This window comes from Heptranchias perlo, chromosome 28 (assembly GCF_035084215.1).
Source record: "Heptranchias perlo isolate sHepPer1 chromosome 28, sHepPer1.hap1, whole genome shotgun sequence".
Lineage (NCBI taxonomy): Eukaryota > Metazoa > Chordata > Chondrichthyes > Hexanchiformes > Hexanchidae > Heptranchias > Heptranchias perlo.
In genome coordinates, this window is record NC_090352.1 from 14,563,338 (window position 1) to 14,577,886 (window position 14,549).

The 14,549-nt window shown below is 45.7% G+C and overlaps 1 protein-coding gene across 2 annotated transcripts in view; it reads left to right on the forward strand.

The window, feature by feature from the left end:
• The window catches only part of LOC137344867 (BICD family-like cargo adapter 1), a 50,468-nt gene extending 37,463 nt beyond the window's left edge, over positions 1-13,005 (forward strand). Inside the window, exons 5-11 of one of the 2 annotated variants that reach the window (XM_068008096.1) lie at positions 1,544-1,729; positions 1,920-2,078; positions 4,061-4,147; positions 5,027-5,149; positions 6,003-6,133; positions 6,515-6,635; positions 12,565-13,005. In XM_068008096.1, the coding sequence (XP_067864197.1) occupies positions 1,544-1,729; positions 1,920-2,078; positions 4,061-4,147; positions 5,027-5,149; positions 6,003-6,133; positions 6,515-6,635; positions 12,565-12,747 (990 nt within the window). In that variant the 3' untranslated portion in view covers positions 12,748-13,005. The remainder of the gene's footprint in view (positions 1-1,543; positions 1,730-1,919; positions 2,079-4,060; positions 4,148-5,026; positions 5,150-6,002; positions 6,134-6,514; positions 6,636-12,564) is intronic. The other variant, XM_068008097.1, reaches the window with a different exon arrangement.
• The last annotated feature ends 1,544 nt before the right edge of the window (positions 13,006-14,549 follow it).

Here is a 14,549-nt window from a genome sequence, read left to right on the forward strand (position 1 = left end):
CTCCCAGACACACACACACACACACAAAACCTCCCAGATACACACACACACACACGACCTCCCAAATACAGACACACACACGACCTCCCAAATACAGACACACACGCACACACACACACGACCTCCCAAATACACGCACACACACACACGACCTCCCAAATACACACACACACACACGACCTCCCAAATACAGACACACACACACACACACGACCTCCCAAATACACACACACACACACACACACGACCTCCCAAATACACACACACACACACACGACCTCCCAAATACACACACATACACACACACACACGACCTCCCAAATACACACACATACACACGACCTCCCAAATACACACACACACACGACCTCCCAAACACACACACACACACTCCCTAAATACATACATACACCCACACGTACATACGAATACACAGCTTTCCACTGCTGTTGCCGATTAGCCAGAGCCAGTTAATTCTCTAGAGAGGAAGTGGGACTTTCAGAAGTTTCCATATTTGGGATGGTTGGTCATGCTGAGTGCCTTCATGCACGTTCTAGGCAGTCCTTCATAGAGCTTCTGTGAGCAAGAACAATCATCCACGTAGAGCCCAAAGGTGAGGACAATAGACTCCCCAGTTACTTGCTGTGTGACCGTGCGGAGTTGCTGTTTACTCAGCAGGGTAACGGTTACTTGCTTTGTGATTGTTTGTTTCACATTTCCAGCACTTACTGGTTTTTTTTTTCCCCTAGCAGAAGCCGGTAACACTGTGTGTGTGTTGATAACTCAATCAAAACAAGAGCTGGATAAATCTGTAGTTAGGAGCTGGACTGGACGTTGTAGGGATAAACAGACTGCGATGTTGAAATACCCCACAGACATAACAGTCTCTCTGCTGCTGTGGTCAGGAAAATGCTTGGTTACCTTTGGGGATCAGAGAATATTTCTATAGATCTTTCTTTTAGGAGATTAAATAGGTGGGGTAGAGTCCAATTTATACCTAGTCAAGCTCATCTGATGGGTCCTAGTGGGTAAAGACACCACCTGATGGAGGATTAAGGGCCCAGTCTATGCTATCAGCTGATCTCTGTACTGCAATTTATCTTAGTTCCCTTGGGCTTGAGAGGGGGAGGTTGAAATCATCCAGGACTGATCCTGGTCATTATCTGGTAGTGCCTCCTAGAATGTGAGTGCTGATTGAGAAAAACCTTTGGGCTTCATGTGATGCCTTCTAAAGTTGAATGGCCTGCTGATACTGGCCTCAAACATCAGGAATGGCCACTTGGCCAAGATGCCATCCATAGAGTGTCCCCCAGAGTCAGTGGCTCAGGAGGAGGGGGACGGGGGGGGGGGGGGGTGGGGGGGGAGAGAACAGTTTGGTTGGTGTGCAGAAGGAGCGGTCTTGATGGGCCCATTTGTTCCAATCTGTTTTATCCTGTAATATTTACACTGTGTGTGAGTATCTCTACAATAATGACACATTACTGAGAATGTGACTTCTCTCTGAATGTGGATGATATGTTTGCCGTTCTCTTCATTCCTGAAGCTAACCCTCTCACAGGAGGATGTCGATGAGGTGCAGGTGCTGAATCGACAGCTGCAGAGCCGACTCCAGGAGCTAAGTGAGCAGCTGATGATGCAGGAATCCACAAATCGCAATGATTCCCTGCTCTCAGAAATTGAGCACAGTCTGGAGACTGAGACTGAGACCTGGGAGGCAGAGAAAGATCAGGTACAGGAGCCAATGTGTAGGCCTTTTATATTTATAGGTTATCACATCTTAAATTTTGCAGGGATGCTTCTTAGTGGATATACTTTTGCAGTAGTATAGAGGTGACATGACCAAGTGCTCCAAGTAGGGAATTTGCTGCTCTTTGTTTCTAAACTATTTATCTGACATACTTTTCTGTAACTTGACCTAGATAAAGAATGAGATTGAGAAGATCCATCAGCAGCTACTCATCTTGATGAATGTGGAGTGCTCCAACAGGTTGACTGGATGTCAGTCACACAGTCTCCAGGCGACCCTCTCACACCTGAAGGATCTGGTACACAGCCTAGTACATGGTTCAGCTACACTGGTAAGGAAGATCTTACACCTATTGACCAGTTAAATTCAGGGGGGGATCCGAATGGACCTATGTTGGACAGGGTGCACAGTGAGTGAGGCACTGGCCCTTCACCTCTGGGATGTGAATTCAAATCCAGCCGGGGCTGATGGAATGAAAGTCTCCTCTGTCTGCTGGCAGTAAGTGCGTTTCAACAATCCCAATCCAAAATCACGCAAATCCCGTTCGGGTTCGGAAGCCGGCTCCAACCTGCCGACTTCCGAGTTTCCCAGGGATACACCTGTGTGCGCGCGGGTGACCCGAAAACAGAAGTCCCGCCAGCAATTAAAGCCTGTGGGATGACAGTTAAAGAGCCAAATGTACCTCATGGAGGTACTTAAGGCATTTTACCTGTGACAGATGAAGGGATTAGCAAGATTTTTAACTTACCTGGGCAGCTTGCCCACCGCTTCTGATTCACGCCTGGTGAAACCAGGTATGAAGGGTCGGATCAGGGAAAAAGAAACTAAATAAATTAAATAAAAAACCATGCAAGGAAGTGAAAACACTAAGTGCACCTACCTTTGAAGCCTGCTCTGATGTCCGATGTCTCCCGCTCCCGATCTTCCCCTCTCCCGCTCCTGATCTTCCGCTCTCCCCCTCCCCCGATCTTCCGCTCTCCCCCTCCCCCGATCTTCCGCTCTCCCCCTCCCCCGATCTTCCGCTCTCCCCCGCCCCCGATCTTCCGCTCTCCCCCTCCCCGATCTTCCGCTCTCCCCCTCCCACGATCATCCGCTCTCCCCCTCCCACGATCTTCCGCTCTCCCCCTCCCACGATCTTCCGCTCTCCCCCTCCCACGATCTTCCGCTCTCCCCCTCCCACGATCTTCCGCTCTCCCCCTCCCCCGATCTTCCGCTCTCCCCCTCCCCCGATCTTCCCCTCTCCCCCCACGATCTTCTCCTCTCCCCCGTCACGATCTTCCCCTCTCCCCCCACGATCTTCTCCTCTCCCCCTCCCCGATCTTCCGCTCTCCCCCTCCCACGATCTTCCGCTCTCCCCCTCCCCCGATCTTCCCCTCTCCCCCCACGATCTTCTCCTCTCCCCCTCCCACGATCTTCCGCTCTCCCCCTCCCACGATCTTCCGCTCTCCCCCTCCCCCGATCTTCCGCTCTCCCCCTCCCCGATCTTCCCCTCTCCCCCCACGATCTTCTCCTCTCCCCCGTCACGATCTTCCCCTCTCCCCCCACGATCTTCTCCTCTCCCCCTCCCCGATCTTCCCCTCTCCCCCCACGATCTTCTCCTCTCCCCCGTCACGATCTTCCCCTCTCCCCCCACGATCTTCCCCTCTCCCCCCACGATCTTCTCCTCTCCCCCTCCCCGATCTTCCGCTCTCCCCCTCCCCGATCTTCCGCTCTCCCCCTCCCCCGATCTTCCGCTCTCCCCCTCCCACGATCTTCCGCTCTCCCCCTCCCCCCCTCCCCCGATCGTCCGCTCTCCCCCTCCCCCGATCTTCCGCTCTCACCCTCCCACGATCTTCCCCTCTCCCCCCTCCCACGATCTTCCCCTCTCCCCCCTCCCACGATCTTCCCCTCTCCCCCCTCCCACGATCTTCCCCTCTCCCCCCTCCCACGATCTTCCCCTCTCCCCCCTCCCACGATCTTCCCCTCTCCCCCCTCCCACGATCTTCCCCTCTCCCCCCTCCCACGATCTTCCCCTCTCCCCCCTCCCACGATCTTCCCCTCTCCCCCCTCCCACGATCTTCCCCTCTCCCCCCTCCCACGATCTTCCCCTCTCCCCCCTCCCACGATCTTCCCCTCTCCCCCCTCCCACGATCTTCCCCTCTCCTCCCCCCTCCCGATCTTTCCCTCTCCTCCCCCCTGATCTTCCCCTCTCCCCCCCCACCTCGATCTTACCCTCTCCCCCCGCACCCCCCCCACCTGGTCTTCCGTTCCAACACCAGATGACGTCTCAGTCTCTCTCTTTCTCGCCCCCCCCCCCACCCCCTCACGTTGCAGCTCCTGATGGTACAGGCTAGCTGCCGGGCGCCAAACCCAGAGAGGACGTTAACCACTATTAATCAACGTGCGATCGCGTCGGAAACGGTAAGTTTGGTTCATGGGGGTTTGCCACGCATCCAATCGCCCCCCGGCTGCCATCCCGCCTCCCTGCTAATATCGGGGCCCCTATCTCTATCAGCGAGTAAGAGCTAATTACTGGTTTCCATGATGTTCCACCAGAGAGGAAGGGACCGCATGCTGCAGCAAGATTTGGCCTCCTCTTCATTGTCACATGAGCCAAGGGGTGCCCCTCCCCCCTCACATTGTCCCTGTCTCAGGATAGAATACTGCCCATCATCCACCCGAGGGCAGGTTCGTCCATCACCATGCCCAGCCAACAGCAGCTCAGCTCAGCTTGGGTACAATGTCCTGGACAGCAGGAGGTGCTCTTTGGACTTGTGTCTTGTGAATAAACCGGGAAAAGTAAAGGGATCCAAGCCAGCAGTGGGATAAGGGCAAATTACAGACACAGCCATCACCTGCTGATAATAATGGCTCCAAAGGTGTGTGTTTACTAAAGATAAGCTGAGCAGCACATTTAGCAGGGTTTGAGGTAAATGCAACATTAAGGTTAACATGCAACTAGCAGGATCCCTGAGGCGAAGGACGGGTGGGTCGGGAGCTGCAAGACAGAAAAAAAGAGCTGGTCAATCAGCTGTGAAGCAGAAACTAATCTACCGATAGGATTACATACTGCCTTAGCAGCCATCTTTGTAGCTTGGGGTCCAACTATTAATAGTGGAGGCCCTGGGTTGAACACTCTTGTAAATGTAGCCCTGTTGAGTAAAATTGAGGTCATGGCACATGCCTACCAATACCCTTGGATGGATGACACTGTTACTGCTGGGCTGACACCTGTTGGAATAATATCCAATAACTGCTTCTCCTGATTGTTGTTTAATCATTTTCGATCATTTTGCTAAGGTTCTCACGGAAGGTGGTCAGGAGGAAATGCAGGAGGAGCTGAAGTGGGGACGGCAGCAATCCCAGTGGAAGCAGGGAATGAACGAAGAGAAGCAGCAGACGATTGAGGAGCTTCAGAGACAGGTAATGCTGCATGCAGCACATGAGGTGGCACTGCCCCAGACAAGCTCCCTGATAGCCTGGTGGGTAAATGAACCACCTGGTGTGGTATAGAGACTGGCAAAGTCCCAGAGTCAGTGCCTGAATGGTGTAGAGGTAAAGTTGACCCTGGGAGTGGGGAGCCAGGGTTCCTGCTCTCACTCACTGTCCTGCTGGTATCTACTGGTAAGATACTGTTAAGGGTTTCTCTGGCTGCCATGCAGTTTCTAGTGAAATTATAACTGTGTTGTAAAAGAATGGATTTATTATTCTGCCTGAAATACTGAAATCTTCACCAAATTACACAAAGATTAGATGCAGAGTAAAGCTCCAATTGTATTGCTCATCAGTGTACAGGAGAGGACCCACTACCGCACCAGTGTGGCAATTTTCCATCTCTCACACCAACCTATCTGAGTGAGATTGCTGACCTAATTGTTTTGCTAGTTTTGTGGCCACTAGGAACTGGATTGAGAGTGCCCAAAGTCATTTAACATAGGACTCCTACAGCCAACATCCAATCAGTCTCGACCGGAGGAGATGAAAGGTCCTGGTATAAAAAATCCCTCCAACTAAGTCTCTATTTCTGTTTAGGTGAGGATGTGGTGAGGAGCTTGGCAGGCAGAGCTTGGCACAGTGTACAGTTCAGGTCATGGCTCACGTGACCTGGTTTGGGGTGGATGAGTTAAAGGGTCGCAGGGAGAGTTTGGCACAGTGTACAGTTCAACTCACAGCTCGCATGACCTGAATTGGAGTGGATGTGGTGAGGCAGCGTTTGGTGCCTATAGAGTTCAGGCTGTGTTTTCACTCAACAGTGTGATATGATTGAATCCTCTAGGTGCAGTTGCAAAGCACTGACCTGGTGAATCTCAGGAAGGAAAATGATGGTCTGAGGTGCAGCCTGGAAAACAATGCTGGTGACCAACACCTCCAGCGAGCCATCCGTGAACGGGACACTGCGATTGCAAAGTGAGTGACAGAGTATTGTTTCATTTCCCCCTTCTAGTCAGGGCTCTTCAGCTGCTTTCAGCTTGTCAGAGTCTCTAGTTATACAATCCTTTCTCCTTGTTATTAGCAGGGATGCTTCTTAATGGATATTAGCTCAGCCATTGCCCTGCTCTGCACTGGAGCTATCTTTGATTAAGCTTTAGTGGGGAGGCTGTGCTGTTTTTAAGTCATGACATCTATATTAATATGACCAATGGAGTCGGGCATAGCGCCAATCCTTTTGTGGAAGGGTAAGGGAGGGGTGACCTATCTAAATGAACACAGGGATGAATGGGAAAAAATCCGTTAACTTGTAACAGTCAAACCAGAAGAAATAATAAGTCACGGATTGTGTTTTTACAGGAAGAATGCTGTGGAGGTAGAGCTGGTCAAGTGTCAAATAGACATGAAGTCATTGAACTCCCAGCTGCTGGAGACCATTCAGCAGAAAGTGGGCCTGTCACAGGAGCTAGAGGCCTGGCAGGTAGGTCTGCACTCACTGCAAGGGATGACTTAACTGAGGTCTTCAAGATTATGAAAGGTTGTGATAAGGTAACTAGTGATAGATTGTTCCACTAGTTGGTGAAGCAATAAAAAGAGGGTACAACTTAGGATAATCATAAAGAGAATTAAAGTCGAGGTTAGAAAACATTTGCACAGAGAGTGGTTAGAATGTGGAATTCTCTACTACAAACCATTGCTGAAGCAGAGTCCATAATTTCTTTTAAAAGGGAATTGCTTGAAAAAGAGGAATATTAATAGGTATGGGAAGTGAGCAGGAGAGTGAGATTAGACTAGGTGTCTCATGGAGAAAAACACCAATGCAGACTTGATGGGCCAAATGGCTTGTTTCTTGTCGTAAGATGTAATGATTCTATACCCATGTGTTTAGTATATTAAGAGATTATTATATAACACATATAGAGCAGTCAATTGTGCAAGTAACCATTAAAATCTTTTTTGGTAACCAATGAGTTGATTATCAGTGGAGAAAAAAGAGTGAGACCATATTTCACTGCATTGAGTTGGTGAGGGTATGAGGATAATGAGGAGGGGGGAGGTTGGAATGGGATATGGAAAGAACACCAATTAGAAATATGTCATGTTGGGAGAGGAGAGCATGCAGGATTTCAAAAGAAAGGCACAACTGAGCAGAGCAACAAGTTGCATGATAGGAGGGTAAGGCAGAAAGAGAACACTGTTTAGGACTGTGATGGTGGGACAGATGAGAGGAGAGAGAAGGTAGGATTCAGCAGCGGAGATCCAAAAAAGTTAAAAATCCTTGGGAGATGCCAGTAGAATGCTGCTATCTTTATTTTCCCTCATAACTGCACCGTAACTTCATTCTCCAAGGTCTAGTCTCAAAACGACAATCAGCCCTTGAAGAAAAGAACATCACATGACTGTTGTCTATATGACTCTGCATTTAGGACAGTAAACAGCAGAAAGAAAGGTTAAATGCTGAATAAGCTGGCTGTTATCTACAGCATATAATGTATAAACAGAGTATACATCAGGAACTAGTGGTTTATCATTAATAAATGCCATTAAGGTCATGGGCACCAGAAGATAATCTGTGGTTCTGGTACTCATGTTATATAACCAATTGTTATATAACCAGTACTACTCATGATATTACAGCACCACTTGCGTTATATAATCAATACCACTTGTGTTATGTAACCTGTACCACTCATGATATAAATTGCACTATTTGATGGGTTATTTTCTATAAACCACGTGTACAACATCTTCGATGTGCAGCTAGAGAAGTAACCTTATAGTCACTCTCATTCGAGACTCAATCTCCAAAGGGAAGGTATGGATTGTCAGTGTAGTACTAATAATTATTATTGTGAAGATTTTCTGTGGTCACAGATATTGTATATTTATATATTCAATGGAGTAGATGCATGGATAGAGGGATGGATGAATAGATAGATAGATGCATAAAACCATAAGAGACCATAAGAGATAGGAGCAGGAGTAGGCCATTCGGCCCCTCGAGCCTGCTCCGCCATTCAATGAGATCATGGCTGATCTGATTTTTACCTCAACTCCACTTTCCCACCTTTTCCCCAAATCCTTTGACTCCCTTGCTGATCAAAAATTTGTCTAACTCAGCCTTGAATGTATTCAATGACTCAGCCTCCACAGCTTTTTGGGGTAAAGAATTCCAAAGATTCACGACCCTCTGGGAGAAGAAATTCCTCCTCATTTCCATCTTAAATGGGTGACCCCTTATTCTGAGACTATGCCCCCTAGTTTTAGATTCCCCCATGAGGGGTAACACCCTCTCAGCATCTACCCTATCGAGTCCCCTCAGAATCTTGTAAGTTTCAATAAGATCTCCTCTCATTCTTCTAAACTCCAATGAGTATAGACCCAACCTGTTCAATCTTTCCTCATAAGACAACCTTTCCATACCCGGAATCAACCTAGTGAACCTTCTCTGAACTGCCTCCAATGCAAGTATGTCCTTCCTTAAATAAGGGCACCAGAACTGTACGCAGTACTCCAGGTGTGGTCTCACCAACACCCTGTACAGTTGTAGCATGACTTCCCTGCTATTATACTCCATCCCCCTAGAAATAAAGGCCAATATTGCGTTTGCCTTCCGGATTACCCACTGCACCTGCATGTTGACTTTTTGTGTTTCATGTACGAGGACACCCAGATCCCTCTGTACCGCAGCATTTTGTAGTATTTCTCCATTCAAATAATATTTTGCTTTTTTATTTTTCCTCCCAAAGTGGATGACTTCACATTTTCCCACATTATATTCCATCTACCAAATTTTTGCCCATTCGCTTAACCTGTCAATATCTCTTTGCAGACACTTTGTGTCCTCATCGCAACTTGCTTTTCCACCTATCTTTGTATCATCAGCAAATTTGGCCACATGACACTCTGTTCCTTCATCCAAGTCATTGATATATATTGTAAATAGTTGAGGCCCCAGCACTGATCCCTGCAGCACCCCTCTAGTTACAGATTGCCATTTTGAAAATGACTCTTTTATCCCGACTCTTTGTTTTCTGTTAGTTAGCCAATCCTCTATCCATGCCAGTATATTACCCCCAACACCATGAGCTCTTATCTTGTGCAGTAATCTTTTATGTGGCACCTTATTGAATGCCTTTTGGAAATCCAAATATACTGCATCCATTGGTTCCCCTTTATCCACCCTGCCCGTTACTTCCTCAAAGAACTCTAATAAATTTGTCAGACACGATTTCCCCTTCATAAAACCATGTTGACTCTCCTTGATTGTATTATGAGTCTCCAAATGTTCTGCTACTACTTCCTTAATAATGGATTCTAGATTTTCCCAATGACAGATGTTAGGCTAACTGGTCTATAGTTACCTGCTTTCTGTCTCACTCCCTTCTTGAATAGAGGTGTTACATTTGTGGTTTTCCAATCCGCTGGGACCTTTCCAAAATCTAGTGAATTCTGGAAGATTACAACCAATGCATCCACTGTCTCTGTAGCCACTTCCTTTAAGACCCTCGGATGCAAGCCATCAGGTCCAGGGGACTTGTCAGCCTTTAGACCCATCAGGTTACCTAGTATTTTTTCTCTAGTGATAATGATTGTTTTTAGTTCCTCCCTCCCCTTTGCCCCTCGATTTTCTACTATTATTGGTATATTGTTAGTGTCTTCTACTGTGAAGACAGATATCTGTTCAAATTCCTCTGCCAGTTCCTTGTTTTCCATTATTATTTCCCCAGTCTCATCCTCTAAGGGACCAATGTTTGCTTTAGCTACCCTCTTCCTTTTTATATACTTGTAGAAGCTTTTACTGTCAGTTTTTATATTTCTTGCTAGTTTACTCTCATAATTTATTTTCTCCCTCTTTATTATTCTTTTAGTCATCCTTTGCTGGTTTTTAAAGTTTTCCCAATCTTTGGGCTTACCAGTAATCTTTGCCATGTTGTCTGCTTTTTCTTTTAACCTTTACTTCCTTAATTAGCCATGGTTGGTTCACCCTTTTTGTGGAGTCTTTCCTCCTCACAGGGATATATTTTTGTTGCGAGTCATAAAATATCTTTTTAAATGTTTGCCACTGCTTATCCACCATCATATCATCTAATCTGTTTACCCAGTCCACTTTAGCCAATTCCGCCCTCATTCCTTTTTAATTGCCCTTATTAAAGTTTAATGCAGTAGTTTCAGACCCAAGATCCTCGCTCTCAAACTGGATGTGAAATTCTATCATGTTATGATCACTGCTTCCCAAGGGATCCTATACTTTGAGATCGTTAATCATGAATAGAGGGGTGGATGAATGGATAGAGGGTTAAGTGGATCAATCTGTAAATGTATGGATAGTTCAGTGGAATGAATAATGATGGATGAAATAATGGATGGAAGATAGATTCATGGATTGAAGGAATGATACGGTAGAAAATAAATGGATTGGTAGACAAATAAATGGATTTATAGAGCAATGATTGATAGGTGAACCAGTGCAAAGATGGACTGATAAGTGAGGAAATAGATTGACAAAAAGATGGCTTGATTGGCTTAAAAAAAGATGCAAACTTGCATTTATATAGATCTTTTACAACCTCAGGATATTTTTGTCACTGTTATTTTGTGGGCAAACTCAGCAGCCAATTTGCACACAGCAAGGACTCACAAACAGCAGAGATAAATGACCAGTTAATCTGTTTTGATGGTATCGGTTGAGGGATGAACCTCCTGTACTTTGAAAAAGTCCCATGGGATCTTTTACGCCCACCTGATGGGGGCCATGGTTTAATGTCTCATCTGAAATGCTTAATGGATGCTGAGGGAGATAGATTGGGAGATAGTTGGCTGGATGGACTGATAGATAAATGGGTAGATGGACTGATGAAAAATTGATTTAAAGATGACCTTATGGACTGACAAATGCAGGATTAGATTGTTAGATTGCCTTGTAAGACATTCAGAAGGAGACTATACCAAAATGGTTGTGGTAATTAGTTTTATTTAGTATATGACAAAGCACAGTTGACAAGTCAGATTGCTAACAGTCTTACCATCTAAGGCCATAGATACAATAAAAATGGTATCACCTGCTCCTCTGGATAGAGATGTAACTCTGCCTCTTCCTGTGTTCTTCCTTCGATTCTTTCCTCCAGTTACATCTTTCTCCCAGTTTATATCGTTTCCCATCCTGCTGTGTCGTTTGATCACCCTGGGGTCCCCGTTCCGTGGCTCCATGATCACATCTTTCTTGTAGTGTTCACTTTATGTTGCATGCAAACCCACCTAATTAGTCTGCAAACTTGCCTTTGGATTGTGTAAAGTTTGTAATCTCACCCATCTGCCCTTATTTCCCTTGAACAATAGTCCTCACGCTGTTGTCAAATGGCCATTTGCTCACACAATATGATCAAACTGGTTTCAGTTTACTGTTGCATCACCCGTAACTCACTAACCCCGTGTTTGAATTCTACCATTACCCTGCTTCCTTACAATAAAAACAACAACAACTTGCATTTATATAGCACCTTTAACATAGTAAAACAGCTCAAGGCGCTTCACAGGAGCATTATCAAACAAAATTTGACACCGAGCCACATAAGGAGATATTAAGACAGGTGATCAAAAGCTTGATCAAAGAGGTAGGTTTTAAGGAGCAAATTAAAGGAGGAGAGAGAGGTAGAGAGGCAGAGAGATTTAGGGAGGAAATTCCAGAGCTTAGGGCCTAGGCAGCTGAAGGCACAGCCGCCAATGGTGGAGTGATTAAACTCGGGGATGCGCAAGAGGCAAGAATTGGAGAAGCATAGAGATCTCAGAGGGTTATAGGGCTGGAGGAGGTTACAGAGATGGCGAGGGATGAGGCCATGGTGGGATTTGAAAACAAGGATGAGAATTTTAAAATCGACGCGTTCCTTGACTGGGAGCCAATGTAGGTCAGCGAGCTCAGGGGTGATGGTGAACGGGACTTGGTGCTAGATGGGATATGGGCAGCAGAGTTTCGGATGCGTACAAGTTTATGGAGGGTGAAAGATGGGAGGCCGGCCAGGAGAGCATTGGAATAGTCAAGCCTAGAGTAACAAAGTCATGGATGAGGGTTTCGGCAGCAGATGAGCTGAGGCAGGGGCGGTATCGGGCAATGTTACGGAGGTGGAAGTAGGCGGCCTTGGTGATGGAACGGATATGTAGTCGGAAGCTCATCTCAGGGTCAAATAGGCAGATTATTAGTACAGTGTGTTCATAGGTTCTAATCTTGTCCTGAATATGACCTCTTTGATCCTGCTTATATTGCAGATTCTTAGTTTTAATATGTGTTAGTGTCATTAATATTGTGAAATGTTTAATCAAGTTAATAGAGTCTTCTCCACCTGGCCTAACTCTGTCTACAGCCGAATGGACAGAAGGATTTACTGTTGCCGTTTCCGTTGTATTATTGACAGGATGACATGCAATTTGTGATAAATCAGCAACTCAAAACCCAGCAGCAGACTGAACAGACCTGGAATGCTTCCACCCAAAATTGCAGCGAGTACAGGGATTCCAAACATCGCCATTCCTTTCTCCGCAGGACCAGGAGTCAGATTCCCGAAGGAAAAGGTTTCCTCTCATTGTTTAAGAGGTGAACACTGGATGCCTCAGACACCTTTTCTTACTTTAATCTTTACCAGCCTTTCCTGAACAATTGTAAGACATGTGGCTGATAGACTGAGACTATTCTACTACAGAGAGTAATTAACCTCCAGATACTCCGACTATCTCCAAGATTGTTATATAGAATGTGTAATTAAATTTCGTGGCAGGGGTTATTGATCAAGAGAGAAAGTGAAGCTGGGAATGTAGGCTGCTGGTTACAGTATTATTTGAAAAGGGGAAGTGAAAAAACAACAAAAAGGTAAAAAGATTAAAAAGGTGAATCTTCAGTGTTGCAGAGATCCTGTAGGCAACATCTACAGAAGTGGCAAAACTATCGAGGTACACTGTTAAACAGCAGCCGATGCAGGGGCTGCCAAAACAGCAAAAGGTATTAAAAACTTTTATTTTACATAACGTAACACTGGATCTACTCAGCTTCCAATCAGACTGGATGAAGCTGATGAGGTGCTCAATACTTTTTTATAATCGGCGATTAATGAAGGTTTTTTTTCAAATGATGGGGTGGGTCTGCTAATTAGTAATGTGTAGTGAAAATACAAACTGTTGACAATAGACAGCAGTCCCATCAGTGTCCGTAAAGAGAAAAGACAGGTTCAGGTTTCGGGTGTAGAGCCTTTGTCAGAACCCCAAGTGTCACAGCGGAAGGTTAATACCCGAAACACTAACCGGTCTTTGCTTTTTACAGATGTGACAGATTAGTTCTGTATTTTTAACCTTTTCTGTTTTTATTTCCAGCATTTGTAGTTTTTTCTTTTTATTTAAACTGTAATATATAGCCTAAGAGGTGAGAGCACATTCTACAAGTTCTATAATGGCCGGATGATGCCATGTAATGTTTGTTGAATAAAATGTTATTTATTACTTTATAATAAAGTGTGATTATTGATTTATTAAGTGATGGGGAAACCACATTTATTATTTGTGGTGTGTGTGTATGGACATATCTACTGTCAATAATGGATAGACAGTCATAAGATCACTAATAGACATTGGTGTAGAAAGAACTTATATTTACATATATCTTAAAAGGCACTGGGTGTAACAGACTCTACAATGTCTATCAGTCTTATACACTGTCTATAATGGAGAAACTCACATACACTGCCTATAACAGACTGCCTGTAACATGAACGCCTATAAAACGGTCACGTGCAGTCTATAGCAGATAGATACGTGTACTGCTCTTTCAAAACATTAAGACAATGACGAGTATGAGGAAGTAAACAAGAAACTGGAAAAGCTCTGGAATGGAGCCAGGTTTCCATGACAAGGTGTTGACGTGTGCACTCAGGGTGAGATGTGGCTCTGGCTTCGATTGACCATGAGGCCACAACAAACTCAAATAACACATCAAAGCACTGCAAAAGCTACAAACTGAATCCAACTGCTTATACTAGGCAGGAATGTCTACCCTGTGCTTAACCAGTCATAAAATCATACAGCACAGAAGGAGGCCATTTGGCCCATCGTGCCTGTGCTGACTATTTGAAAGGGCTAACCAATTAATCCCACTCCCCTGCTCTTTCCTCATAGCCCTACAATTTTCCCCTGCCCAGTCTTTCCCCCAGCCACCACTGTTTGCTCCATTTCTACCAGCAGCCGTCTGTCTGTGCCTGTACCTGCTGTTTATAGCAGACCATCTGCCCGATGTCTGTATCAGCCATCTTTCCCATGCATGGACGAACTGTCTTGCTTCTTAGAGCAGCAATCGGCATCATAACTGGTGCACTTTGCCAAACCTTGGTGTACTTTTCAGAAAGTAATTGTAACT